General features: G+C 44.1%; 1 protein-coding gene across 1 annotated transcript in view; it reads right to left on the reverse strand.

Moving 5' to 3' along the window:
- The window catches only part of LOC146862040 (histone-lysine N-methyltransferase PRDM7-like), a 637226-nt gene that overhangs the window by 122187 nt on the left and 488569 nt on the right, over window positions 1-26470 (reverse strand). Inside the window, exon 3 of the mRNA XM_085643053.1 lies at window positions 19431-19498. Within this exon, the coding sequence (XP_085499179.1) occupies window positions 19431-19498 (68 nt within the window). The remainder of the gene's footprint in view (window positions 1-19430; window positions 19499-26470) is intronic.

Here is a 26470-nt window from a genome sequence, read left to right on the forward strand (position 1 = left end):
TCTCAAACTTTGTCAAAGGAAACACATTTGCCTCACATTTCTGTGGTGGAAAGTTCTGGAATCTGTGTAGATTCACAAAATTCCACCCACCCTGTATTCCCCAAAGTCTTCAGAGAAAAATGATACCTCACTTGTGTGGGTAGGCCTAGTGCCCACCACAGGAAACGGCCCAAAATGCAACGTGGACACACCACATTTTCACAGTGAAAACTGACCCTTTTTTTGAAGAGTGCCTAGCTGTAGCTTTTGAACCCTAGCCCTGCAGGCATCTAGAGAAACTTAGCAAACCTATACATTTTTTAAAACTAGACACACAAGAAAATCCAGGATGGGGTGACTTGTCTGGGTCTCACCAGCTTCTGTTACCCAGAATCTCTTGCAAACCTCAAACTTTGTGGGGGGAAAACACATTTTCCTCACATTTTTGTGGTGGAAAGTTCTGGAATCTGCACGTATCCACAAAATTCCACCCATCCCGCAGTTCCCAAAGTCTTCCCGAGAAAAATGGTACCACAGGTAGGCCTAATGCCCGCGACAGGAAACGGCCCAAAACGCAACGTGGACACACCACATTTTCACAGAGAAAACTGACCCTTTTTTTGCAAAGTGCCTAGCTGTAGATTTTGAACCTTAGGTCTGCCGGCACCTAGGGAAACCTAGCAAACATAGAAAAAAATTGGAAGCAGCCGGGTCAGAGGAGACTGCACCACCAGAATCAGTCACTAGCAATATGCAATATTGCCTAACTCAAACGTTCTGCTGCTTGTAGAACGTAAATATATACTTGAAAATAGATAGGATGAGAGGCAATATAATGACACAGGTAAACCAAGTAAACAAAATGTTACAGCACAAAACAAATCACATATCAATGTTTTGTATCTTCCGTCTTTTATTTTCCTTGTTGCACTTCATAAAAACAGCCAGCCAACGCGTTTCGCCCAAACATGGGCTTCTTCAGGGCTGTAATGGCATACAATACAAGACCATTTTTAAAACAAGCAAAGCAAAAAAAGGAAACAAAAAATCATTCTCTTAGAATGACTATACATATGTGGTAGAATGAGAGGAAAAAGTGGAAAAAAGACCCAAGTGTGTTGAACCAATGGTTGTGTACCAAACCACATTTCGAAACCACGTGTGATTACAAAAAAGATCCATAAGCTAATAAGCTAAGAGCTCACACCCGTGAGAAATGAGAATACCTAAACAGTGAATAATTCTTAATCAAGGAAAAATCGTGATTAGAACCGAGTACAAACAAAAAGAATGTAGAAAAGAGGGAAAATGAAAATAAGATGGGAGAGGAAGAAGGGGGAAAGAAGAGAAAAATGCCTTTAACCCAAAGTAGGCATAACTACGACGCATCTACAATGGCTAGTAAAGCTTACCAGGAAAATATGAGTGTAAGGTGTATCTTCTGGCGAGCAAGTCAACGAGCAATAGGACATGGATTCTGTAGAACTATATTAGTCAGAAAAGCCTTTCATTAATAAAAATATTTGCGACCAATAATAAAAAGAAAAGCACAGACTGAGAAGCAAATGTAAATGCAAACATACCTAAAGTATGATGAAATGACGCTCAATGAGGCAAGAGTATTCAATCAATGTCTGTGAAAAGAGTTATCTGTAAGGAGAAACAATCTCAGATAAGAAGGCGTTCTCAAAAATTACCATGGAACATAAAAAAGAATTACAAGTAAAAAGATCTGCCCTTCTCATTCAAGCAAACTCCTGTATGGCACGTACCACTCTACTAGAATAGCCTAGATCCATGTCTTCAAAGAGATCGTGTAAAAAAGGAAGAAGAAAAAAGGCTGCCATCCTCCGAAGGCTCAGTTTATAAAAACAACAGTAAAGAATACAACTATTAAGAAGCACGAACTGCTGAAATCCCTAATATACCGCGTGTGTATCAGACCAAGTGGTTCAATAAAAACGCGCTATGTTTGTAAGTATCGAAATACATTATAATAAAATCCAATCTAACATGGTAAGGACTCTACATATGTGGATAGTAAATAAAACGCTTCATTGCATCTGAGACTAAAATAAGACAGTAACTAAAACGAATGGTGAATGTACGCCACCAATCTGCTAACACCAAAAGACCCCACAACCCAAGTGCAAAAAACATCAGACCGCGACCAACAAATGTCCCCGTCTGTTCTGTTAAACTCTGTGCCACACATTAATTATTAAGAAGTAACGGGGGATTCATAAAAACTAATCGTTACGAGCAATACCGCGTGCCCCGCAAAGCGGTACTACCAGAGTCCAGGTATCAGTCCAACTAACTTTATACAAAACTCGGCAGCCAGATCGGTGTAAGTCGAAGGGCTGTCGAGAACAATCATGGATTTACAAAAACTACGTGCAGTCAACTTACTGAATGTCGGTATTAACCGCATCCAAAAGGCTGTCCGGAGCCGTCTCCGTCTCCAGCGTCCTGTGTCTAGCCCGGTAAACAAGAAAAGTGCACTTGGCGGCTAGAGAGCCATTTAAGGCGTCGGCAATCACCAGACCGCCATACAGGAAGTGAATTTGACGAAGCCCTTCCGGGATCGAAGACGTGGGAGAAAAAAAAAGAAAACAACTAGAACGAAAAACAAAAAGGCTGGCAAAACCTTACTTACGGTTCCATGTCTCAATCAGAAGTTGGTCACCATCTCGTAATCAACAGACAGTTCGAAAACACCGAGTAACTAGTGCAAAGTATTAAGTGCACATAGCGTTTTTTGAACGATAACGAACTGTAATCTAACAAAGGACTATCAATAAATTCAGAATGATGAAAATTAATCAATACTGTAAGAATGAGAAAACGAGATGCCACATAGTCACAAATTCCTCATTCCGTAGTTAAATGACAGTGTTGGCAGCACAATAAGTGTCTTACTATAAAGAATGCAGTTAGCAAAAAACAACACACGATCTACTCACCACTAAAGGCAAAAAGAAAATTACTGGTCGTAGTGAAATGTATATGAATGAAGAGAGGAGAAACAGAGCAAAGCCAGCAGAAGCGTCACATTAGATACCATTGTTAAAATATTAAGACATTTTTTAGGACAGTAGCCAACATTTGTAGGATGATTGAAAGCATGAACCCACTATTGTGTAATGATTCCAGAAAGTGGAAGAGAAAAGCACATTAAATCACGAATAATGAAAGTTATCTTTCCACAAAAAAGAAACCCACAGTGATGTATACATCAAGAGTATGCAACCAATATGGTGTAAAGTAGAAAAACAGAGCTCATAGGGTCCATGACAAAGATGCAGTAAAACATATTTTCCACATAGTTGATGCTTAAACCTAGCAAACATATACGTTTTTTTAAACTAGACACCCAGGGAAGTCCAGCAAGGTGTGACAAGTGTGGGTGCCTCAAAGTTTTCCTAACCAGAATCCCCTGCAAACCTCAAATTTTGATGAAAGAATCACATTTTTCTCAAATTTCTGTGTGGGTAGGGAAACGTTGGGGGATCCACGCAAGCCATACCTCCCCGGATTCCCCCAGGTCTCTAGTTTTCAGAAATGTGTGGAATTGGTAGATTTCCCTAGATGGCCGCCAAGCCCGGGATCAAAAACTCTTTTGACCCCCTTGCAAAACAAGGTCATATTCAGAAATTTTCGTGGTTGGAATTTTGTGTCAGCCCGGTGATCCAACAACTTTCCCACACAGAAATGTGAGAACAAATTGATCTTTCAACAATATTTGAGGTTGCAGGGGATTCTGGGTAGGGAAATGCCATACCTTGCTGGACTCCGCCGGGTTTCTAGTTTTCAGAAATGTGTGAGTTTGGTAGGTTTCCCTTGATGGCCGGCAAACCCCGGGCCAAAAACACATGGGACCTCCCTTGCAAAACTAGGTTGTTTCGTGATAGGTAATTTTTATGTCGCCTCAAAAGGTTTCGGGCCCTGCCTGTCGTGTGTACTTGAGCCACCCACACAAGTGAGGTATCATTTTTCTCTGAAGACTTTGGGGAATGCGGGGTGCATAGAATTTTGTGGATCCACACAGATTCCAGAACTTTCCACCACAGAAATGTGAGGAAAAGTTTTTTTTTTTTTAAAACAAATTTTGAGGTTTGCAAGGGATTCTGAGTAACAGAACCTGGTGAGAGCCAGACAAGTCACCCCATCCTTGATTCCCCTGGGTGTCTAGTTTTCAAAAATGTATAGGTTTGCTAGGTTTCCCTAAGTGCCGGCAGAGCTAGGGTTCAAAATCTATAGCTAGGCACTTTGCAGAAAAGGGTCAGTTTTCACTGTGAAAATGTGGTGTGTCCACGTTGAGTTTTGGCCGTTTCCTGTCGCGGGCACTAGGCCTACCCACAGAAGTGAGGTACCATTTTTCTACGAAGACTTTGGGGAATGCGGGGTGGGTGGAATTTTGTGGATCCACGCAGATTCCAGAACTTTCCACCACAGAAATATGAGAAAAATGTGTTGTTTTTCTTTTTTCTTTTTACAAAGTTTGAGGTTTGCAAGGGATTCTGGGTAACAGAACCTGGTGCGACTCAGACATGTTACCCCATCCTGGATTTCCCTGGGTATCTGGTTTAAAAAAATGTATAGGTTGGCTAGGTTTTCCTGAGTGCCGGCAGAGCTAGGGTTTAAAATCTACAGCTAGGCACTTTGCAAAAAAGGGTCAGTTTTCACTGTGAAACTGTGGTGTGTCCACGTTGCGTTTTGGGCCATTTCCTGTCTTGTGCACTAGGCCTACCCACACAAGTGAGGTACCATTTTTCTTGGAAGATGTTGGGAAATGCTGGGTGGTTGGAATTTTGTGGATCCATGCAGATTCCAGAACTTTCCACCACAGAAATATGAGGAAAATGTCTTTTTTTTTTTTTACAAAGTTTGAGGTTTGCAAGGGATTCTCGGTAACAGAACATGGTGAGAGACAGACAAGTCACCCCATCCTAGATTCCCCTGGGTGTCTAGTTTTCCAAAATGTATAGGTTTGCTAGGTTTACCTAGGTGCCGGCAGGGCTAGGGTTCAAAATCTACAGGTAGGCACTTTGCAAAAAATGGGTCAGTTTTCACTGTGAAAATGTGGTGTGTCCACGTTGCGTTTTGGGCCGTTTCCTGTCGCGGGCACCACGCCTACCCACACAAGTAAGGTATCATTTTTAGCGGAAGACTGGGGAATGCGGGGTGGGTAGAAGTTTGTGGATCTGCACAGATTCCAGAACTTTCTATCACAGAAATGTGAGGAAAATGTGTTTTTTTTTTTACAAAGTTTGAGGTTTGCAAGGGATTCTGGGTAACAAAACCGGGTGAGAGCCACACAAGTCACCACATCTTGGATTCCCCTGGGTGTCTAGTTTAAAAAAAATTTATAGGTTTGCTAGGTTTCCTTGGGTGCCAGCTGCGCTAGGACCCATAATCCAGAGGTAGGCACAAAGTCTGTGCCTAGTGGGCTTTCTGCTGCCCTGGGGAGGGGGGAAATCGAGGGCTATTGCCCCAATATGCCACAACGGGAATGCAGAAAGACTGTGGCTATTTTGTTTTGGGTGGATGGGGACATTGGGATGCCCATTCTGGGCAGCCCTTACCCCTACATATAAAAAAAGCCAGCATAATCGCTGGCACCTCGTGGGCTTTCTGCCCCCCCCCCCCCGGGGGTAGATCAGGGGCTACTGCCTCATCTGCCTCCTGGGGGGGACAGAAAGACAGTGGCATCTTTTTTTGGGGGGTTGGGGGCATTGGCATTCCCATTCTGGGCAGACCCACGCCTGAATTTTGAAAAACATTTACCCCTGGTGCCTAGTGGGCTTGCTGTCCCCAGACAGGGCAGATAAGGGGCTACTGCCCCCATCTACCTCCCGGGGGGGCATAAAGACTGTGGTAATTTTTTGGGGGGTGAGGGCATTGGTATGCCCATTCCGGGCAGCCCTCACACCTACGTATAAAAAAAACAAATCCCTGTGGCCTAGTAGGCTTTCTGCCCCACCCCCCGGGAAGGCAGATCAGGGGCAACTGTCCCCATCTGCCTCCTGGGGGGGTGCAGAAAGACTGTGGCATTTTTTTAGGGGGATGGGGGCATTGGCATGCCCATTCGGGCAGCCCCCGTCCAAACTTTGGAAAAATAAAAATCCCTGGTGCCTGGTGGGCTTTCTGCCCCCCCCCCGGCTATTGCCCCGATATGCCCCCACGGGGGGCATAAAGACTGTGGCTATTTTGTTTTGGGTGGGTAAGAACATAGGGATGTCCATTCTGGGCAGCCCCCACCCCCATGTATAAAAAGAGCCAGCATAATCGCTGGCGCCTCGTGGGCTCTCGCCCCTTCCCCCGGGGGGCAGATATGGGGCTATTGCCCCATCTGCCTCCCAGAAGGGGCAGAAAGACTGTAACATTTTGTTTTTGGGTGGGGGAATTTACATTCCCATTCTGGGGAGCCCCCACCCCTATGTATATATGAAACAAAAAATCCCTGGGGCCTGGTGGGCTTTCTGCCCGACCCCCATCTGCCTCCTGGGGAGGGCAGAGAGTCTTATTCCTTCTTTGGGGGGTAGGGTGGGGGCTTTGGCATGTCCATTCTGGGCAGCCCCCACCCCTGGCGTAAAAAAGAAATCCCTGGAGTCTGGGGTGCATTCTGCCTGCCCAGGGGAGGCAGATTGGGGGCTATTGTCCCATCTGCCTCTCAGGAGGGGCAGAAAGACTGTAGCATTTTTTTTGGGTGGGGGTACTTGCATGCCCATTCTGGGCAGCCCCCACCCCTACGTATATATATTTAAAAAAATCCCTGGGGCCTAGTGGGATTTCTGGGCTATTGCCCCATCTGCTTCCTGGGGGGGGCAGAAAGTCTTATTCCTTCCCTGGGGCGGTAAAGTGGTGGCTTTGGCATGCCCATTCTGGGTAGCCCCCACCCCTGGCGTAAAAAAAAATCCCTGGCGTCTTGGGTGCTTTCTGCCCGGGGCAAATTGGGGGCTATTGGCCCATCTGCCTCCCTGGAGGGGCAGAAAAACTGTAGCATTTTTTTTGGGGGGGGGGGGGGATATTTGCATGCCCATTCTGGGCAGCCCCTTTAAAAAAACTAATCCCTGGCGCCTAGTGGGCTTTCTGCCCCCCCCTCCTGGGGGCCAGATCAGGGGCACTTGCTCCCATCTGCCTCCTGGGGGGGGGGGGCAGAAAGTCTTATTCCTTCTTGGGGGGTAGGGTGGGGGCTTTGGCATGCTCGTTCTGGGCAGCCTCCACCCCTGGCGTATAAACAAAAAATCCCTGACATCTAGGGTGCTTTCTGCCCCCCATGGGGGACAGAAAGGCTGTCTGGGAAAATTAAATGGGGGGAGCAAAGGCCCTTGCCCAAGGGGGAACTCCCCTCTCCCTGGTGGCTAGTGGGTGGATCCCTGCTTGGGGATCGGCCTCCTGGGGCGATCCCCAAGCAGGGATCTGCTAGGGAAGGGTACCATTGGAAAGGGGAGATTCTCCCCTTTTCAACGATACCCCTCCCATGTGTTTCGGTGCATGGGGGGCTGAGATAGCCCCATGAGCACTGAAACATTTAAACAGAAACTAAGTTTTAGTTTCCTTTTCAATGTAAAGACGACAGCGTGCCATGCGCGCGATCGTCATTACATTGGAAATGAGTGAAGGGCCTGGGAAGGTTGTGTGGAAATGTGGATTTTCCTGATCAGTTATGTCCCCTATCTTGGACCCCAACGGTTCTATATGCATGTTACAAGTACATGTATGTTCCCTCCAGTTCCAGTTTCTAAGACGCAAACATATGTGTGTCTACCGTCGACATGTTCTCTGTCAGATCCGCCATCAATGGGCTGGATATTCGATTCCTAAGTATGAAAGGCCACCGACTTTATATGGCTAAGTTACTCCATTTTTACAGTTCAGGCAAGTAGGCCCGATTCTGTCCTCAAAGCCTTTCCCTGCTCTCTGTCTCTGACAGCTTCAGCTTGAGCTCGCATCTGTATCCATGAACTTTGTCCTACTCCCTGTGCAGCTAACAATGTCTGCCTCGGCCAGTTTTCGCCTGCCTGCCAAGAAGTTGTATTTCACCTTCGAATTATCTATTTTGCTCTTCAGCCGATGCATTCCTGTCAAGTGATTTAGGTAAACATTTCCTTTAGCTCACAAGCAAGGACTCAGCCTTTCCGTCCTCCTGCAAGTGATTCATAGCCCTGCTGCCATGGAAAGTTTTCTGCCCCTCGCATCTCATATAGACACTTAGACGCTTGTACACGCACACACAGTTAGTATAGAATAGATTCTGTCCGAGAGTCCTTCCTTGTGGATAACATAGTTCTCCAAACATAGGATGGTAGATATGATTTGGGATTAGGTTGACTTGACCCCCCAGACTTCTCGTCTCCACATGTAGAGCTAAATGTCAAGTCCCCTTCACCCCCTAGTTGCACGTCAATTACACGTCATGCTGCTGCGCGCGCATCTATGCCAAGTATTATCTTATAGATCCACCTATGTCTGATAATGCAAACCAATCATGTTTCTTTTATTCCTTATTACGCCTAGTTTCGATTATGTCACTGTCACGTCATTTTTTCTTATCAAATGTTACGCCTTCTACATTTGTTTCATTGTAATGCACTTATTATAAAAATACATGTCTGTCAATAAATTATTGTACTTCACTTCCTGAACCCTCGTGGTGACGGAACCTGAAGGCCGCGACTCGAGTCGGCCATTTTGAATGGAATAAAGCCCATTTAGAAAACCTCTTATACCACGGATTCTGCCTCTTGTTATTTTGAGCTATTTTACTTTATTTTAGGATTCCGTATGAAATTCAGTCCGGTATTTTATTTACCACATAATGGCGCCCGAACAGGGACACTTTCTCATCTCACGCGCCGGCGGTGCGTTGCAGGCCCGGTCTCCTGCCACAGCTGGACGGACCATAAACGCGTACCAGCAGGATTTCCTGTAAGCTCCCTCCGGTCAAGCGGGGGCGACTGAGGCTGCGATCAACCCAGACGAGGCGGTGAGAAGTGCGAAGTATCCCGACCAGAGCCTAGCTGAGAGAGCAAGATCCGAGGTATACAGAGGCCCACCAGGTTTTCCGAAATCCCGATGTCCAGAGGGTCCGCTGTCCGCAGTCATCGAGTCCTGTCCATTCTCTGAGGCCTTCCGTTTCAAGGAGCTACTCGGTGAGTACCATCGCCGGGGAGGCGTGTTGACGCGCACATAGGTTGTGCCGGTCAAGACGGATTTGGGTACACAAATCCGGTCTGCACTGTTTAGCAGTGTATATGTACTGTTTAGCAGTATATCAAGTATTCCGAAGAATTCAGTTATTGTCAAGAATTCAGCGTGGTGATTAGTTAGGCAGACTGTCATCATTGTCGATCATTGTTACAATGTTTAATGTTTAATGTTTAAAGTGTTCAAAGTATTGTAGTATGAATGACTGTTCATTGTTCACTGTTCATTTATTGTGTTTTTCGTATTAAGAAAATTCAAGAGTAAGTATCAGATCAGTTGTAAATATGCCGCTCTTCTCGAAGTTAAGACAGATTACTACCAGAAAAGGGGTGCTTGAAGAAGCAGTTCCTATTCCTCCTAGGGACACTCCAGGGCATTTTATGTACCATAAACATGGCTTAGATGCCATATTGTTTCTTGATCTATGGGTAGATTATACCAAGGGATTACCGGAAAGTCAAAGGTGGCCCGCAGCGGGAACCTGGGATGCAGAGTGCATCATGAAAGTGGAGGAAGAGTTATGGAAAAGAAAGGTCAGACAGTCACAGAAAGACGCTGTTGAGTTATGGCGTAAGGAATCTCATAGACGAACAGAAAAAGCACGTAGACAAGAAGAGAGGAGTAAAGAAAGTTCAAATAAAGTTCAAGAAAATCTATTAATTGAGGAAGGTATCCGAGTGAGATCAGAACAAGTAAATAGACAAAGAAATGCTCTTATGAATGGTATGTATCCCCTACTAGCCGAAGGATTACCTAAGGCTGCTCCAGAGATACCAAAAGACTTGCCACCCCCATTATTTCCAATTAAGGTACATCCGAAGGGGCTTCCCAGAACCGCAGAAGATGTTTTTCTTTCCTCATATCTAGATGACGCAGCTCCCGAGTATGCTAACGCCGCACCACATAGACCATCTGGCAGAGGGGTTCAACGTCAGGATCGGGTATCTGTCCCCGTGCAACAGCAAGTTCCGACACAAGCGTCGGCAAGCACATCTGTTTCCGCATCTGTCTCCGCAGTCGACTCTACAGAGGTATCGACACCCATAGTTGCTGTGTCACGTTCAACGAACCCATTCACACCCGACGCCCCAGATAGGGCCACGGGAGGTGCTAGCAGTACTTTTACACCACCTAGAATAAATAAACTTGTCTTTCAAGAGTCAGCACATTCACGTACACCTAAATTCGTAAGTGAACGTACGCTTAAGGAACTCCTTGTAAATTGTAGATATGACCCGGTGGTTGGTAAAGAGGACGAAATGGTCCTGGCATCATTACGTATCAGGCGAGCCGCAGAGTATTTAGCGAGGTTACCAGGGATGACTACGCATCTAGACAACATATATCATTTTGTTCAAACAGGACGAGATCCAGGATGTATTAACAGAGCTATGGAATTCCAGAAAGTAGAGATACAGGGGGAACTGTTACGTTTCCTCATAAACTGTATGATCAGAAATCAAGATCGTCCGGGGGTAGACCCGAATGCAATGCTTATTCTTACAAGATGGAGTCAGAATATATCAGAAGGGAGACACGATAAGCAAAATTGTATAATAGCGATGTGCCGAAAAATACGTAAAGAAATAGAACGTATTCATGAAGAAAGATTAGGAACAGACGAGTTTGAGCAAGATGAAGTGTCCGAATCAGGGAACTCTGCAAGACAGCCAGAGACCATAGCCTATGTAGGCAGAGGAAGATCCTGTGATAATGCTAGATGTTTTTCTGATCCCATACACTCAGTATGCCCAAATAACAGCAGAACGTATCCAACGCCTGTAATAAATCTGAAGTCTCCTGAACATTCGTTTCAAGCCGCAGATAAGATACTACGAGAACGAAGGGGTTACCACCTCCTCGATTCCATGGATGAGCAAGAATTAGCCAGATCAGCCGTTCACTGGATTGTTAGTCCTGAAAAATACGGTGATGAGACCGTAGCACACACGTTTCTCAACCTCAGTACAGATGAACAACGTTTAGCTGGAATCTATATGATTCAGCAACTCCTTATATTATATAAGAGCCAACATGCTGACCCTGGTCCTTTACCTGATATATTAACGGAACTATTCACGAACAGATGGAGAGGTTCTAGTAACAAGCTAATTAAAGAGATATTAGTGTCACGTAAACAGTATGTCCTTTTTGTAAATCCAGATTCTCTCTCCCTGCCCCGCAGAGAAAGAACGCCGTACTATATGGATAGACAAAATCCTTTACGAGAAGTGCACCCAATAAAAGGCGAAGACAATGAGTTTCACCGTGTATTTGTTTACACACCCATATCAAAAATGGAATTATTAGAAATGAAAAAAGTAGTACCTAGTCATGACAAAGACCCAGCGGGTTTCCACCGAGAAATTAAAGATATGTTACTGATGGGAGAGTACACCTTTCCTGATATTATGACGATATTAAAGGTGCTTTTGCCTGCTGGCATTTATGAAAAACTGAAAGAAAAAGAGTGGGAAGTAGGAGACCAAAAGATAGACTGGACACCATTAGCAGAGGAAGAAAGGAGCCGAACTGCAGGTTCGGGGCTCGGGGATAAAGTTAAACTGTTACCAGGTTTACTAGTACAGGTACTGCCACGTTTATTAACTACAAAAAAGGAAGATTGGGGTGCAATCACAGCCTGCAAACAAAAGCAAGATGAAGACACAAGCGATTATTATGCTCGATTTGAAAAATGTTTTGGTATAAATAGTGGTATAAAAGCAAGTAGTGACTCATATCCACATCTATTTGTGACAAAATTAGTGGAAAATGCATTGCCCCCAGTGAAGAATAGAATATTGAAATTCGAGAGTACCTGGCAAAGTAACACTCCGTCGCAAATGCTACAAATGTTACAGTATCATCACAATAGAATTAGGGATGAACAAGAACACGAGCATAGACGCATGAAGGATACAAAAATGAAAATGCTAGTTTCTCAGACAGTACCAGCAGATGGTCACAAAAAGGGTGTGACACATTCTGGTGATTCTGCAGTTCCTGTAAAGGGAACCTGCAATTACTGTAAACAACTAGGCCATTATGTACATGATTGTCCAGTCCTGAAACGTAATATAGCTACAGGTATTGCAAAAGAGAGACCACGATTAGTTAGACAAGATCAGAATGAACAAGGAGCTACGCAGCATGGACAGTCCATGCCAGCCTCACAGCAACCCATACAGTTTGTGCCAGCTGCACCACCGTTGCCTGCTACTGCCACACAAACAACAACACGACAAATGTATCAGACTGCACAGTATGAATACCCTGAATATCAGCATTACGCATGAACCAGCCTAGAGAGGGAAGTTGACTTACCGCTTATCGAGATTCCTGTCGATCAAGAAGGACCTTATGTACATAGTGAATTATTAGGTCAAGATAGAAAATTCTTACTCGATACAGGGGCAAGTCGAACAACTATAAAACGTAGTGAAGTTCCAGGGGCACCCCTCTCAGGCTCTCAAAATGTTTCCCTTGGTTTTTCAGGAAAACCTATTGTTAATGAAGTATCACAGCCTCTACCACTTACGATAGGACCTTTGACACGAACTACAGATTTATTGCTTACTAAATCATGCCCAGAAAATCTGTTAGGAATTAAAACTCTGAAAGCACTAGGAGCCATAATATGTTGTTCTCCGGAAGGAGTAAGGTTGTTTTTGCGGGATTTTAAAGGTCACTATGTGTCTAGAGACATGGATCCCCGACTACAGACTTTACCAGTACATCTATGGGCACAAGGCCCTACGGATGTTGGCTGCATGAACATTACACCCTATCGAGTTACATTGAAAGCAGGAGTGGTACTACCACGAATGCGACAATACAAGTTACCGCATGATGCTGTAGTGGCTTTGCTGAAAATAATTGATGAGCTAATTGCCCAGGGAGTAGTTATAGAAACAGACTCCAATATATGTAATTCACCGATAATTCCGATTCTTAAACGAACTGACCCTACTGCCCCACCTGTATACCGATTGGTCATTGATTTGCGTGAACTAAACAAGTGTATTGTACCACAATTTCCTGTGGTCCCTGATATATCATCATTATTGACAGCAATTGATTCCGAAGCAACATTTGTTACTGTAATTGATCTCAAGAATGCCTTTTTCAGCGTCCCAATAGATCCGGAAAGCCAATACTTGTTCGGATTCAGTTTAAATGGGCGCAGCTTTAAATTCTCACGCGCTCCCCAAGGATTTACAGAAAGCCCCAGCATCTACAGCCAAGCACTGAAACGAGAACTTGACAGTATCCACATGCCAGTCAATACAGCACTGCTTCAATATGTCGATGATCTGCTGATCACCGCGAGAAGCGAGCCAGAATGTGAAAAAGCTTCTCTGACAGTTTTACATTTTCTAGCCGACAAGGGGCACAAGGTGTCTCCTTCTAAGCTGCAATTCTGTGTTCAGCGAGTTATTTATCTTGGTCACTCGCTGTCCAAGGAGGGAAGGCAGCTTACACCAGATCGCATCCAGTTAATTGCTAACATGTCAATACCCCAGACACAGAAGGAGGTGCGGGCTTTCATAGGCCTCACTTCATATTGTAGGCAGTGGATCCCTCAGTACGCATTTCTAGCAAAACCACTTATCCAGTTAACCACACAGGAGGCAGCCACATCGACTGTTCTCCCTTGGACTCAGGAACATACACAAGCTTTTGAAAGCCTAAAGAAAGCTTTATGTCAAGCACCTGTTTTAGCAACGCCATGTTATAGCAAACATTTTACACTTTTTGTTACAGAACGCGAAGGTACTGCCTTGTCAGTACTCACTCAGGATCAAGCAGGATCACGCAAGCCATGTGCTTATTTTTCCAGTACATTAGATCCCGTAGCTCAGGCTTTGCCTGCATGCCTGAAATCAGTGGCAGCGACAGCTTTAGCAATCAGACAAAGCGATGCCATAGTATTAGGACACCCATTGACAGTACAAGTACCACATGCAGTAGAGGTTCTTGTGAACCGAACACAAACACAACACTTGACCATAGCAAGACTTACCGGTTATGAACTGACATTGTTTCAACCACACATAGAGATCCGACGGTGTAATACATTGAATCCTGCTACACTATTACCTGTAATTGGAACAGACCCACTAGCTCATGATTGTGTTGAAATCATTGAAATAAAGACGAAACCTAGACAAGACTTGACAGACGTTCCATTGTTAGATCCAGACCTGACGTTGTATGTAGACGGATCGTGCATGAGAGCAAGTACAGGAGACTTAGTGGCCGCGTATGCAGTCACAACAGACACTGAAGTTATTGAAACAAATTGTATAGATACTTTGTCAGCCCAAGCAGCAGAACTTATTGCTCTAACGCAAGCCTGTATTCAAGCCACAAATAAGAAAGTTAATGTATATACTGACTCACGTTATGCATTCGGAGTTGTACACGACTTCGGCGTGCTGTGGCGAGAGAGAGGTTATTTAACGTCCCATGGTGCCCACATTCAGCACGGACCCCTCATTCATGCTTTGTTAGACGCAATACATCTACCCACTGCTATATCGATTATGAAATGTAAAGCACACACGAAGGTTACTGATACCATTTCTCAAGGCAATGATTTAGCTGACAAAACAGCTAAACAGACTGCTCAGAATCGCACATTAGACATGACAAAGCCAATAGTTCAGACACCAACACAGTGTATGACAATTAAGGATCCCGCACTTGACGTAATTGACATACAGACACATGCCACAGCAGAAGAAATAAAGAAGTGGACTGAACTAGGAGGGATCCAGACAGATCAAGGATGGATGACGAAGGAGAAATCTGTATGGTTTCTCCCTGATTCCATGGTTCAAGCCATTATAACTACAGTTCACAGTCCAGCACATTTAGGAGAGAAGGCTATGCTAGACAGCATTCAGCACATTTGGTTCAATAAACATTTACGAGCAGCAGCTAAACAAAAAGTTCGTACCTGTATGATATGTTGTCAGTTTAATCCAGGAAAGAGTGTTCCCGTAGAGCAGGGTGGATTTCAGCCTCCTGACCATCCTTTTGAAGTTCTCCAGATGGATTATATTCAGATGGAACGTTGTCGAGGATTCAAATATGTTCTCGTAGTTGTCTGCGCTCTCTCCCGTTGGACAGAGGCGTATCCCGTATCAGATTACACTGCCCCGACTACTGCCAAGCAGCTAGTTCGAGAATTCTTCCCACGGTACGGTTTACCACGTGTTGTATATTCAGATAACGGCCAGCCTTTCTCATCCGAATTAATGAAACATGTCTCACTTTTGTTGGGATATCAGTGGAAATTCCACTGTGTCCGACACCCCGAGGCAGCAGGTCTCGTGGAACGACATAATCAACTTTTAAAAATCAGATTGTCTAAAATATGTCAGGAAAAAGGTGTGGACTGGATAGTAGCCTTACCAGTTGCGCTATTCTACATGAGAATGGTAGCACACTCTCGAACAGGGCTATCCCCTTATGAAGTGATCTTTGGTAGACCACCGAATATGTGGGGGACGCCTATACCCCGTAAAATAACTGATGTTGACTGTAATATGCTGACAGATTACCTGGCTTCCTTGATGTCTGCACTACAATCTTGTCGTTCACAGGTAGTCGCAGCTTTTCCTGACAACACCGAGGTGAAACCTCATGACGTAATTCCCGGCGATTATGTTCTCGTCAGGAATTTTGATCGGAAAACCCAACTGGAGCCAAGGTGGAGGCTTCCTGAGTTGGTCCTGCTGACAACCAGAACAGCTGTGAAGATCGAAGGAAGAAAAGGATGGGTGCATTCCACCCATATAAAAAAATTTCATGGACTTCCTCCTGACACAAACAGTACTCCCCGTGTGTCTTCCCCCATTGACTCAAAGCTACCTTTGGCTGAGGCCAGTAGCACCGAACTCTATAAACAGAAACTCAGGTCCAGATCTAAACTGTCGGACGATTTGATTGTTTAAGTCCTCTCCAAGGTGAAGCGGTTGAATCTGTCCCGACATGTATCCCTTAGGTCTGAATCATGTAGAGTCCAGAATCATAATGAAACGACATGCTTATTGTAAATCACTGCGTAGCCACTGTATTGTGACTTTATTAATTTTGTTTTTCTTGAGTTTTTTAATAGTTACTGCAAGTATATTGTTGCATATGTATTATCCTGTTTCTAAACGTGCTTTCAATATAACTGATGAACATTCTTTTAGTGACTTACCCCCACATGAGTTGTCCTATAGACTTGCGCTGCGCAATAACACATTCATTAGTATGTTACATCATTCCCATCAGACTAGTAATGCCACCAATTGTTGGGTGTGTGGCCGACTCCCTCCCTATCAGAATACCAAAGGAGTTCTGCCTTTCTTTCCACATCCGTTCACACACAATGGCTCCTGTGGAGCATGGTTTAGTTTATTAAATTCCATAGACCCAGACACAGCAGTTTATCAACAACATTGGATATGGGGAAATCTGAATATAGTTTTATTCAAAGTCTGTCACCCCAATAAGGAGGGTCACCCCAGTAGAACAGGAACTGATTTAGAAAATGAAGTGTATAAATTAGGTAATTTTACGCCTAATCTTATGATTTTGAATGTCCAATCCGAAGTTGAACTAATTCTGCCCACTATGTCAGTATTTCCAGTTAAGGGTGAATTATGTGTGAGAAAAGTTGGTTCCATACATATGGGCCATAGCCAATGCGTTACTATAGTAGAATATAGTGATCAAGGTAAATCTTCATTTAGAGCTTCTCGCCATTCTTACTTCATATGTGGTCAGACGGCATATATGCGTCTGCCTCTAGATTGGGATGGTACCTGTTACATAGCATTCCTTTTGCCACCTGTTTTCCTAGCTCCCCCTGATTATTATCGAAATGTTCATTTAGTACATGAAAGAGAGCGTAGAGATCTCCCAGTTGTCGATTATACTGAGACGGCATGGGACAAATATGTAGATTTCAATAAAGGTATCTTTCCCTATATAGGTACCATATCAAATAGTAAGCTGATACGTAGACTAACCAAGACTCTTGAAGCTGTAGTAAACGAGACTATAGCCGCCCTAGGCAATCTGACAGAGGAACAATCAGTGATGAGAATTGTTGTTCTCCAGAATCGTCTTGTCCTTGACGTCATCCTGGCCGATAGGGGCGGAGCTTGCAGGGTCATCGGATCCAGCTGCTGCATATTCATACCAGAAAATTCGCCATCTGTATATAAAGCTATAACACGCCTTCATAAGATTGTAAGCCAGATACACGAAAATCCAGGCACTTGGACATGGTCCGGGTGGTTTTGGAGTGTGATATCAGCCTGGGGATGGAGAGTTCTATCCTTCCTAGGTATTGGCCTTCTCATACTATTCAGTTGCTGTCTATGTCTACAATGTGGACCAGCGATTTGTGGTCTGTGTGCCACATCGTGTATTCCACCACCAAGTTCTCGTTCAGAATGCCGGAAGAAGAAGGAAGAAGAAATGATGCTCCATGAGCAAATCGATGGAATGATGAAGATTGATGTCTCTTGAAGGGCAAGAAGGGGACAAGGAGGGAATGTGGAAATGTGGATTTTCCTGATCAGTTATGTCCCCTATCTTGGACCCCAACGGTTCTATATGCATGTTACAAGTACATGTATGTTCCCTCCAGTTCCAGTTTCTAAGACGCAAACATATGTGTGTCTACCGTCGACATGTTCTCTGTCAGATCCGCCATCAATGGGCTGGATATTCGATTCCTAAGTATGAAAGGCCACCGACTTTATATGGCTAAGTTACTCCATTTTTACAGTTCAGGCAAGTAGGCCCGATTCTGTCCTCAAAGCCTTTCCCTGCTCTCTGTCTCTGACAGCTTCAGCTTGAGCTCGCATCTGTATCCATGAACTTTGTCCTACTCCCTGTGCAGCTAACAATGTCTGCCTCGGCCAGTTTTCGCCTGCCTGCCAAGAAGTTGTATTTCACCTTCGAATTATCTATTTTGCTCTTCAGCCGATGCATTCCTGTCAAGTGATTTAGGTAAACATTTCCTTTAGCTCACAAGCAAGGACTCAGCCTTTCCGTCCTCCTGCAAGTGATTCATAGCCCTGCTGCCATGGAAAGTTTTCTGCCCCTCGCATCTCATATAGACACTTAGACGCTTGTACACGCACACACAGTTAGTATAGAATAGATTCTGTCCGAGAGTCCTTCCTTGTGGATAACATAGTTCTCCAAACATAGGATGGTAGATATGATTTGGGATTAGGTTGACTTGACCCCCCAGACTTCTCGTCTCCACATGTAGAGCTAAATGTCAAGTCCCCTTCACCCCCTAGTTGCACGTCAATTACACGTCATGCTGCTGCGCGCGCATCTATGCCAAGTATTATCTTATAGATCCACCTATGTCTGATAATGCAAACCAATCATGTTTCTTTTATTCCTTATTACGCCTAGTTTCGATTATGTCACTGTCACGTCATTTTTTCTTATCAAATGTTACGCCTTCTACATTCGTTTCATTGTAATGCACTTATTATAAAAATACATGTCTGTCAATAAATTATTGTACTTCACTTCCTGAACCCTCGTGGTGACGGAACCTGAAGGCCGCGACTCGAGTCGGCCATTTTGAATGGAATAAAGCCCATTTAGAAAACCTCTTATACCACGGATTCTGCCTCTTGTTATTTTGAGCTATTTTACTTTATTTTAGGATTCCGTATGAAATTCAGTCCGGTATTTTATTTACCACAGTTGGGGAAGCTCTTCCCCACCTCCCGAGGCCCCCCCAAAAAATGGATATCCCTCTGCTGTGAACCATTCCGTCATGAGCACAGAAGGGGTTAAAGAAAACGGGCTGCTTCACAAAAAAAACGATTGCTTTATTTAAAAGCAATCACAGACATTGTGGTCTACTGATCTCACCAGGCCACCATCCCTGTGATTTTTGCGATTCCTAGGGGGTCGCAAATATAACCTACCGCTTTACTATTCATGAGGTGGGTCATTTGCGACCCCTTAGAAATCGCAGAAAGTGTACTGCACGCTTTCATGCATGCCGTTTTGCGATTCCCTAATTGTGAATCGCAAAGATTTGCAATTAGGGAATCACAAAACATTTTTTTGATGCATCTGGCCCTTATTTTAAAAAAAAAACAAAGTTACCAGAACGAAGAGTTTTTCTGTATGTAGAAAATTGCTTAACAATGCAATAAGGTCCAAAAAGAAAGTGGGGAAATGACTATAATGTTTACCGCATCCAATTGGAACTTGATTCATCCTTTGCATCAACGTACTCATACCTATTTCTCCCTTTAGCAATCTGCAAATTAAGAAGAAAACAAGTATTTAATGTCAGTTAAAAGCTCTGTATGCTTTAATTGAACTAAAATTGTTTGTCCACATTTGCAGGCTATTCTGATATGCATAATAATGATTAATTTGAGGGTTGACTAGTAGAGGTTAATATTAGGAAGAATTTTAAATGATCATGGCATGTCTACAGCAACACATAGGTACACTTTAAAAACTTGCATCAATAAAAAAAATCATTCTTTTGAGTAAACAGAAAAAGCACTTTGCGAAAAGCGCAGTGATTTGTGACTGCTCAACATTCGATGTGAAGGTGATCATATTAACTAATGTACATCTAGTATCTATAAAAAATCATTAACTTGCATAGACAAAAATACAGTATAATAGTGGAATCTGCAGTTCTTTGGGACTGCTCAAGATTCGACGTAGTTAATCATTATAACTCAGTTTACACATAGTGCATCAATGAGAAGGGACTACCCCCAAGTATGTGAGAGATGCTCTTGGGGAACACATCTGGTGACACATTGAGGACCTTTAAATTCTATGTTTATTTTGTGGCTGGTCCACCAAACTCTGTTTGAAGACCTCCATATTCCCTTAGACCTTTTAGTCATAACCGTTACTTGTCCTGTATTTGGACTGTACCAAAGTCAGTACCATATCACTTTGTGATAAAGAGGCGTGAGGGTGAGTTGCCCCTTTCTCTACTAGGATATCTTCCACTAATACCACATGGCTCCTTCAACTTCATCATATTTCTACGTGCAAATGGAAATATATATATGTGTCTCTTTTTCCCTCCCTTGCCTCCTCCCTCCATGATTCTTTGTCTGCCTCCCCTTTTCCAGCCTGACCTTTCTGTGTCCCCTGAAGTACTTTGTTATGCTATGCTTTAATAATCTCATGTAACTATGTTATACTGTTTTCCCTTTCTATATTATGCAACGCTACTGAAACGGATGTAACTATGTAACAATGTTCTGAAACAATGTCCTACCTCATGTAAAGCGCTCTGATACCTCCGGGTCTAGCCAGCGCTATATAAACATTTTCAAATAAATAAATATATTGGAGTCAAATGACTGGAAGGCTGATGCTTAATAAGAAACCTATTTACAAGTAACCTTATTCTCCAGCCATAGAATATTTTCTTTCTGGTATTAATATCTTATTTAAATTCAGAAACGAACCTACTGTGCCTAAAGGAAATTGTTACTGAGGCTTCAGGTTCTAAAAGAGAGTCAGGAAAATTAACTATTATATATGTACCATCTTGCTTTTCTGTGGTTTCCCCCATTATGACAACATTTTAGGGAATTTCCAAATAAAGTGGTATCCCTCTTGGGCAACTTTGCGTTGTGCCTGGTGGTTCCGAACCAGAATTTATTACGTAGCAACAAACAATCACCGGTGTAGAGGGACAGGGGCAGCGGTTCGAAGAACAGCCCCATTTTCAGTGCCCCCTCAGATATTTACCAACTGCTCGAAGAAGGATCCTGGAAAACCGGCGGTAGAGGTCCCGGTTAATCTGATTTCAGCAACTTCAATTTGCAATCCTCAACAACCCTGGGGTAATTACCTTCTAGGTTCATTAGTAATATCGGTCTTAAGCCACAAACTTATGTTTTATCAAAGTGTATGCATTTTTGCCACCTGGTGGCATGACTGTAAAGTACTTAAAAAGCTGCTAATTGAATGTTTTGCGTGCCACTACCATGCATTCATTTATGGATCACATGGGGCACACCCTTCTTTGTGCGAATGCGTGTCCACGTCGTATTAAAAATCGGAGCTTCTCGGTGAATTTTTGGCGATGGTAATGGGGTAGTTTACTGACAGAATACTGAGATATAAATATCGACATACCAAAATATTTTGGCCGAAATATTAGAATATTGTGATGGTAATGTATTTATATAGAACTATAGGTTTTCTATACTTCACATAAACATATATTGACAACATACATCTTCAAGGTCTGTAGATGTTAAGAATAGGACATTTATACGTACCCATATAGGACTAACCTTCATGATATGCTAGTATTCATTTTGGTCACAATACTTGGCATATTAATATTTTGTTCCCCAATATTCTGATATACCATTATGGTGGGTAAGTTTAAAAAAACCATATAGCACAAAGTGAAAGTAATGGGGTCATCATGACAGTAGCTTTCTAGGCCCTTTTTATGTGCGGAGTTCTCCGCCCCATCACAATCTTTGCAGTCATACAAACACTATTAGTAAAATGAAAGTCATAGTTTGTGAATACCAAACAAATAGTAAACTTACACAAAAGTGTATGTTTACTTTTGTGAATCAGGCACAAAGGGGCAGATTTTTGTTCCCTGGCGCATCCCTGCAAATCAGCAGGGATGCGCCAGGAAAGATGCGTCACGCAAGTTTGCCCTTGCGCCACCACAGATGCGCCGCATTTACAATGCAGCGCATCGTGGCGCAAGGATAAACACATGCTTGACGCATCTGATGGCGTAAGGGCGGCGCATTGCTGGAGTCGTGTCGCAAGCACGACGCAACTCCAGCAATGTTTAGGGTCTGCCCATACCTAACATGCTGCGTCATGCCTTACGCCTGCTTCAAGCAGGCGCAAGGTTTTGACGCAGCAGCGTCGGAAAAGTGACTGAGTGAAATCTTGTAGATTTCACTGCGTCACTTTTCCGAGGCTTTTTCCGATGGAACGTCCACCCTGCATACATTAAACCTGACGCAGGTTTAATGTGGCGCAGGGCTTTACACCGCGACGCATCTCCATAGATGCGTCACAATGTAAATTGTGCGCAACGTGGCGCAGGGTTTACGCCGCTACTGCGTCACAAAAGTGACGCAACGGCGGCGTAAAAGTGTCGCAAGTCTAACATAAATCTGCCCCTAAGCATCTAGATCACCGGTACTCATAGTACGGCCCGCGCGCCGCCAGCAGCCCGGCCGGCATTCATTGGCGGTCCGCGGACCTTGTCTTGCCATATTGCCATATTTACCTTCCTGGAAGTAAACAGAGAAAATGGCCACAGGAGCATAGGTAGTGAATACGTATTCACTACGTTTGCTCCTACGGCCATCTTCTCTGTTTGCTTCTGATTAGTCCGCCTCTGTGACGTCACACACGGCACCTGGCGGGAAGCACAGGCCCTTTAAAAGTCAGCTGTAAGGGCTTTTACAGCTGACTTTTAAAGGACCTTTTGGGAAGTTTCCTGTGTCCGTGGTGACGACGTTCTCTCCGCCTCCAACCCGCAGACCCAGAGAGTCTTCACTGCAACAGGAGAATCTTCAGTGCCTGAGGTCATCCTCTCCGCCGCAGTCTCTTCTCTTTATCTCACTTTAACTGCAGGTTAAATATTGCTTGCATTATTGCAGAGCCAACGAAGACTAGGTCATGATGTGATCAAGTAAAGAGGCAGCAGGTACATGAGGAAGGTCAGAGCAGGCAAAGCAGGGGAGATGGAAAAAAGGTAAGGCAATAGAAAAAGAGCACACTGGCAAGGTTGTGGGCAGGAGGCAGTCCAACTGTGCAAAGCACATTTCTTATCTTAGTTTATTTTTTGACATTTCCGGCAGAATTTTAAAGTTACCTGCGGATATTTTTCACCTCACCCTGAATTTCCAGGCACCGTTTGAGATACTAAATTTTAATACCTTAGCCGAGTTACAAGGCTGGGCCAGTTTTTGCAGGAAAGCAACCAGCCCAAGACGGTCACAGAGTAAGATCCTTGCCCAGACCGCGGCAAGCATTTGCGATGTATTCAGGATCCCATAATTTTCAACAATTTCATTACCATCTTTCACTGCCTGTGGCAATGATCGCTGACAAAAGGGTATTTTGTTCTGAAACACCAACAGTCTCTCCACAGCTTTCAAAATTGCCCCGGAGCTCCTTTATTTTTTGTAAATACTCTGCAGGAAGGCCGGCAGCTTTGCACTGACTGACTGAAAGTATTTATAGAGCGCACTACTGCCGAGGTGTCTTGGCGCTGAGTGAAAGTACTGAAACAATGACCAACATGTTCAGGGTTGGGAAAAGAGCCATGTTTTAATTTCCTTTCTAAACACAGATCTGCTAGGTTGGAGTCTCAAATGTGTGAGCAGTGAGTTCCATAGTTTGGATGCTAGGAAGGAAAAACATATACCCCCACACCTTGCTTTCTTTATCCTTGGAAGTTGTACCAGACCCAGGGAAGACGATCTTAAAGATTGTGATGGTACATATCTAGTAAACAAGGATTGCACAGCCTTCGCTCCACCACCAAATATGGCTTTATGCACGAGACAGAGTGTTTTAAAATCAATACGTCGTCTCACTGGAAGCCAGTGAAGCTGTTTTATACAGGTGGATGTAGGATGATGTTTAGGTAGTTTAAGCAGGACCCTTGCTGCCGCGTTTTGAATTGACTGGAGTTTAGAGAGTTGAGCTGCACCTGCTCCCAGATAAAGGGCATTGCAGTAGTCAATTCTAGCTAAAACTATGGCTCCTACTACTGGTTTTCTCATAGAGAGAGAGATAAAAGGAAGAATCTTTCGCAAGCCCTTTAACATGAAAAATCAGGCTGAGGATACTTGGTTGATCTGAGGAGCCCAAGTGAGGTCCTTATCAAACATAAGACCAAGGTTCCTAGCCTTGTTGACCGGAGTCGGACAGATGCCAGCTGCAGTGGGCCACCATATTTGGTTCCACACCGAAATTTTCTGTCCAAACTCTATCACCTCGGTTTTATCTGCGTTGAGCTTCAAAAAGTTGGAGCTCATCCAGGCCATCAAGGCAGAGACGCAGCTGCAAAATTGGGCTGCCGTATCACCCACTGACTGTGTTATAGACACTATAATCTGCGTGTCATCAGCATATGACACCAGCGTAAAGCCGTAACTTCTTATCAATCTGGCCAAGGGGACTACATATATATTGAACAGCATAGGGGACAAGGCCGAACCCTGTGGCACTCCACCAGGGAGTGTGAATTCCTCAGATTGATAGCCATCCCAGAGAATCATTTGTTCCCTAGATGAAAGGAAAGAGGTGAGGAGGGCGAGAGCTGTACCACTGATACCTATCTCCTGTAGCCTTCGAACTAGTACCGTATGATATACGGTGTCGAAGGCTGCTGTTAAATCAAGCAGGACCAGTACAGCCCTTCCTCCATCATCCACCACCTTACGTATCTCCTCTGCTGCCATAATTAGGGCTGACTCAGTAGAGTGTAATGATCTAAAACCATGTTGAGTAGAGTCAAGAATATCATTGGTCTCTAAATAAGTTGTTAATTCTGAGTTCATAGCTTTCTCAAGAACCTTAGCAGGTAATGGCAGGCAGGAGATGGGACCGTAATTTTTCTCATCTGCGGGATCCAATTCGGGCTTTTTTAAAAGAGGGCGAATACAGGCTTTTTTCCAGATGGTGGGAAAGACCCCTGAAACTATAATTTGGTTTAGTAAGAAAGACAGTGGTATACTTATCTCACCTGAAACCAAATGCAATATATGCGGTGGACAGGGATCTAAAGGGAAGCCTGATTTGATCTTCAACAACATTTCAGCCACTTCCTCCTCTCCCAAAAGTGGAAATTGCGGTAAGCCACAGTGAGAGACCTTGTTCTCAGGCTGTCCAGGCTTATTGCGCCCTACATCCTTGGCTGATTTTAGAAGGTCATTATATACAGACTGAACCTTGTTTGCCTCGTAATTTGCGACACATTGCGAGGTGCAAATAGCGAGGCGCTAAATGAAATGTACAACAGTGTGTTTACACTGTTTTGTGATTCCCAATGGGGTTGCAAATTGCGAGGCTCATTAATATTAATCAGCCTCCTGCAATTTGCGAGCCCATTGTGAATGCCAGCCCTCCCAGGGATGGTGGCCTGCTGGGCTCAGCAGACCACGTCTGGGACTGCTTTTTAATAAAGCATGTTTTTTTTATTTAATTCGGCCCATTTTCCTTAAACCACTGCCTGCCCTTAAAAAATTATTTTGCATGCATTTGCAGAGGGGAAGGGGGTCCCCTGGGGACCTCTTCCCATTTGCAAATGCATTACAACCTACTTGTAGTAGGTGGTAATTGCGAGTGTTGCAAAACATTAGTACATTGTTTTGAGACTCGCTATTTGGAAGGGTACGCCCCGTCCAAATAGTGAGTTGCAAAAGCTATTTAGCGAGTTGCAAAACAACTGCGACTCGCTAAATAGGCTTTGTACATGGCCCAATATGTTTTTGCATGCGCAAACGGGTCGTACATCCGGCCCAAGAGCTCCACCTCAGCCAACAAATACGTTTCTTACTTTTTGGAATCCACAAACCAGGAGTACGCCTGGGAACCTGCATTAGGATCATCTTTCCAGGAGTATTACTGAGAAGGTAATGTGACATTCCCAGAAGTAGCATATCCCAGCTTTGCAGCGTACTTTGTAGCGGATAACTCAACACAGGAAGAACAATATCCGCTGTCCAAACATTCTAAATATCATCCACAGGGGAAAATGTTTCTCTGGAAAGAAAGCTCTTCCCTAACACCATACCAGTCTGGGGGTGGTCCATTCCTCTCCCCATACTGGAAAGAGATAAACAGTGACCCTTAGATGGAGTCAAAATCCATCCCTTTCCAGGGTGGAACGGGGAAGGAGAAGAGTTTGTTAATCGCCTACATACATAGATGCCTATCCACATTGTCAAACTTCTAAGCTACCCAGGCTTTAGAACAGGTTTATGACAAAGTATAGATGAACAAGTTATTTACCTTCCTTAATGCTCGATCTGGTGGATATTCTATCTAACCGTAGATTCCTCAACTTGAAAAATTCCACAGGCATCAGACTGGATCTGGAAATTTATAAGCAGTACTTCTGTGCGCCAGTAGGTGGTGTCATGCAGGTAAGCATCAATGTTGTTCCGCTTCAGAAGAGATGAGTGGAGCCGCATATATGCACCACTCGTGTGCTGAAGTCAGTTGCTTTCGTTGACTTGTCTGCGCC

Source organism: Triturus cristatus, chromosome 2_2 (assembly GCF_964204655.1).
Source record: "Triturus cristatus chromosome 2_2, aTriCri1.1, whole genome shotgun sequence".
In the NCBI taxonomy this organism is placed as follows: Eukaryota; Metazoa; Chordata; class Amphibia; order Caudata; family Salamandridae; genus Triturus; species Triturus cristatus.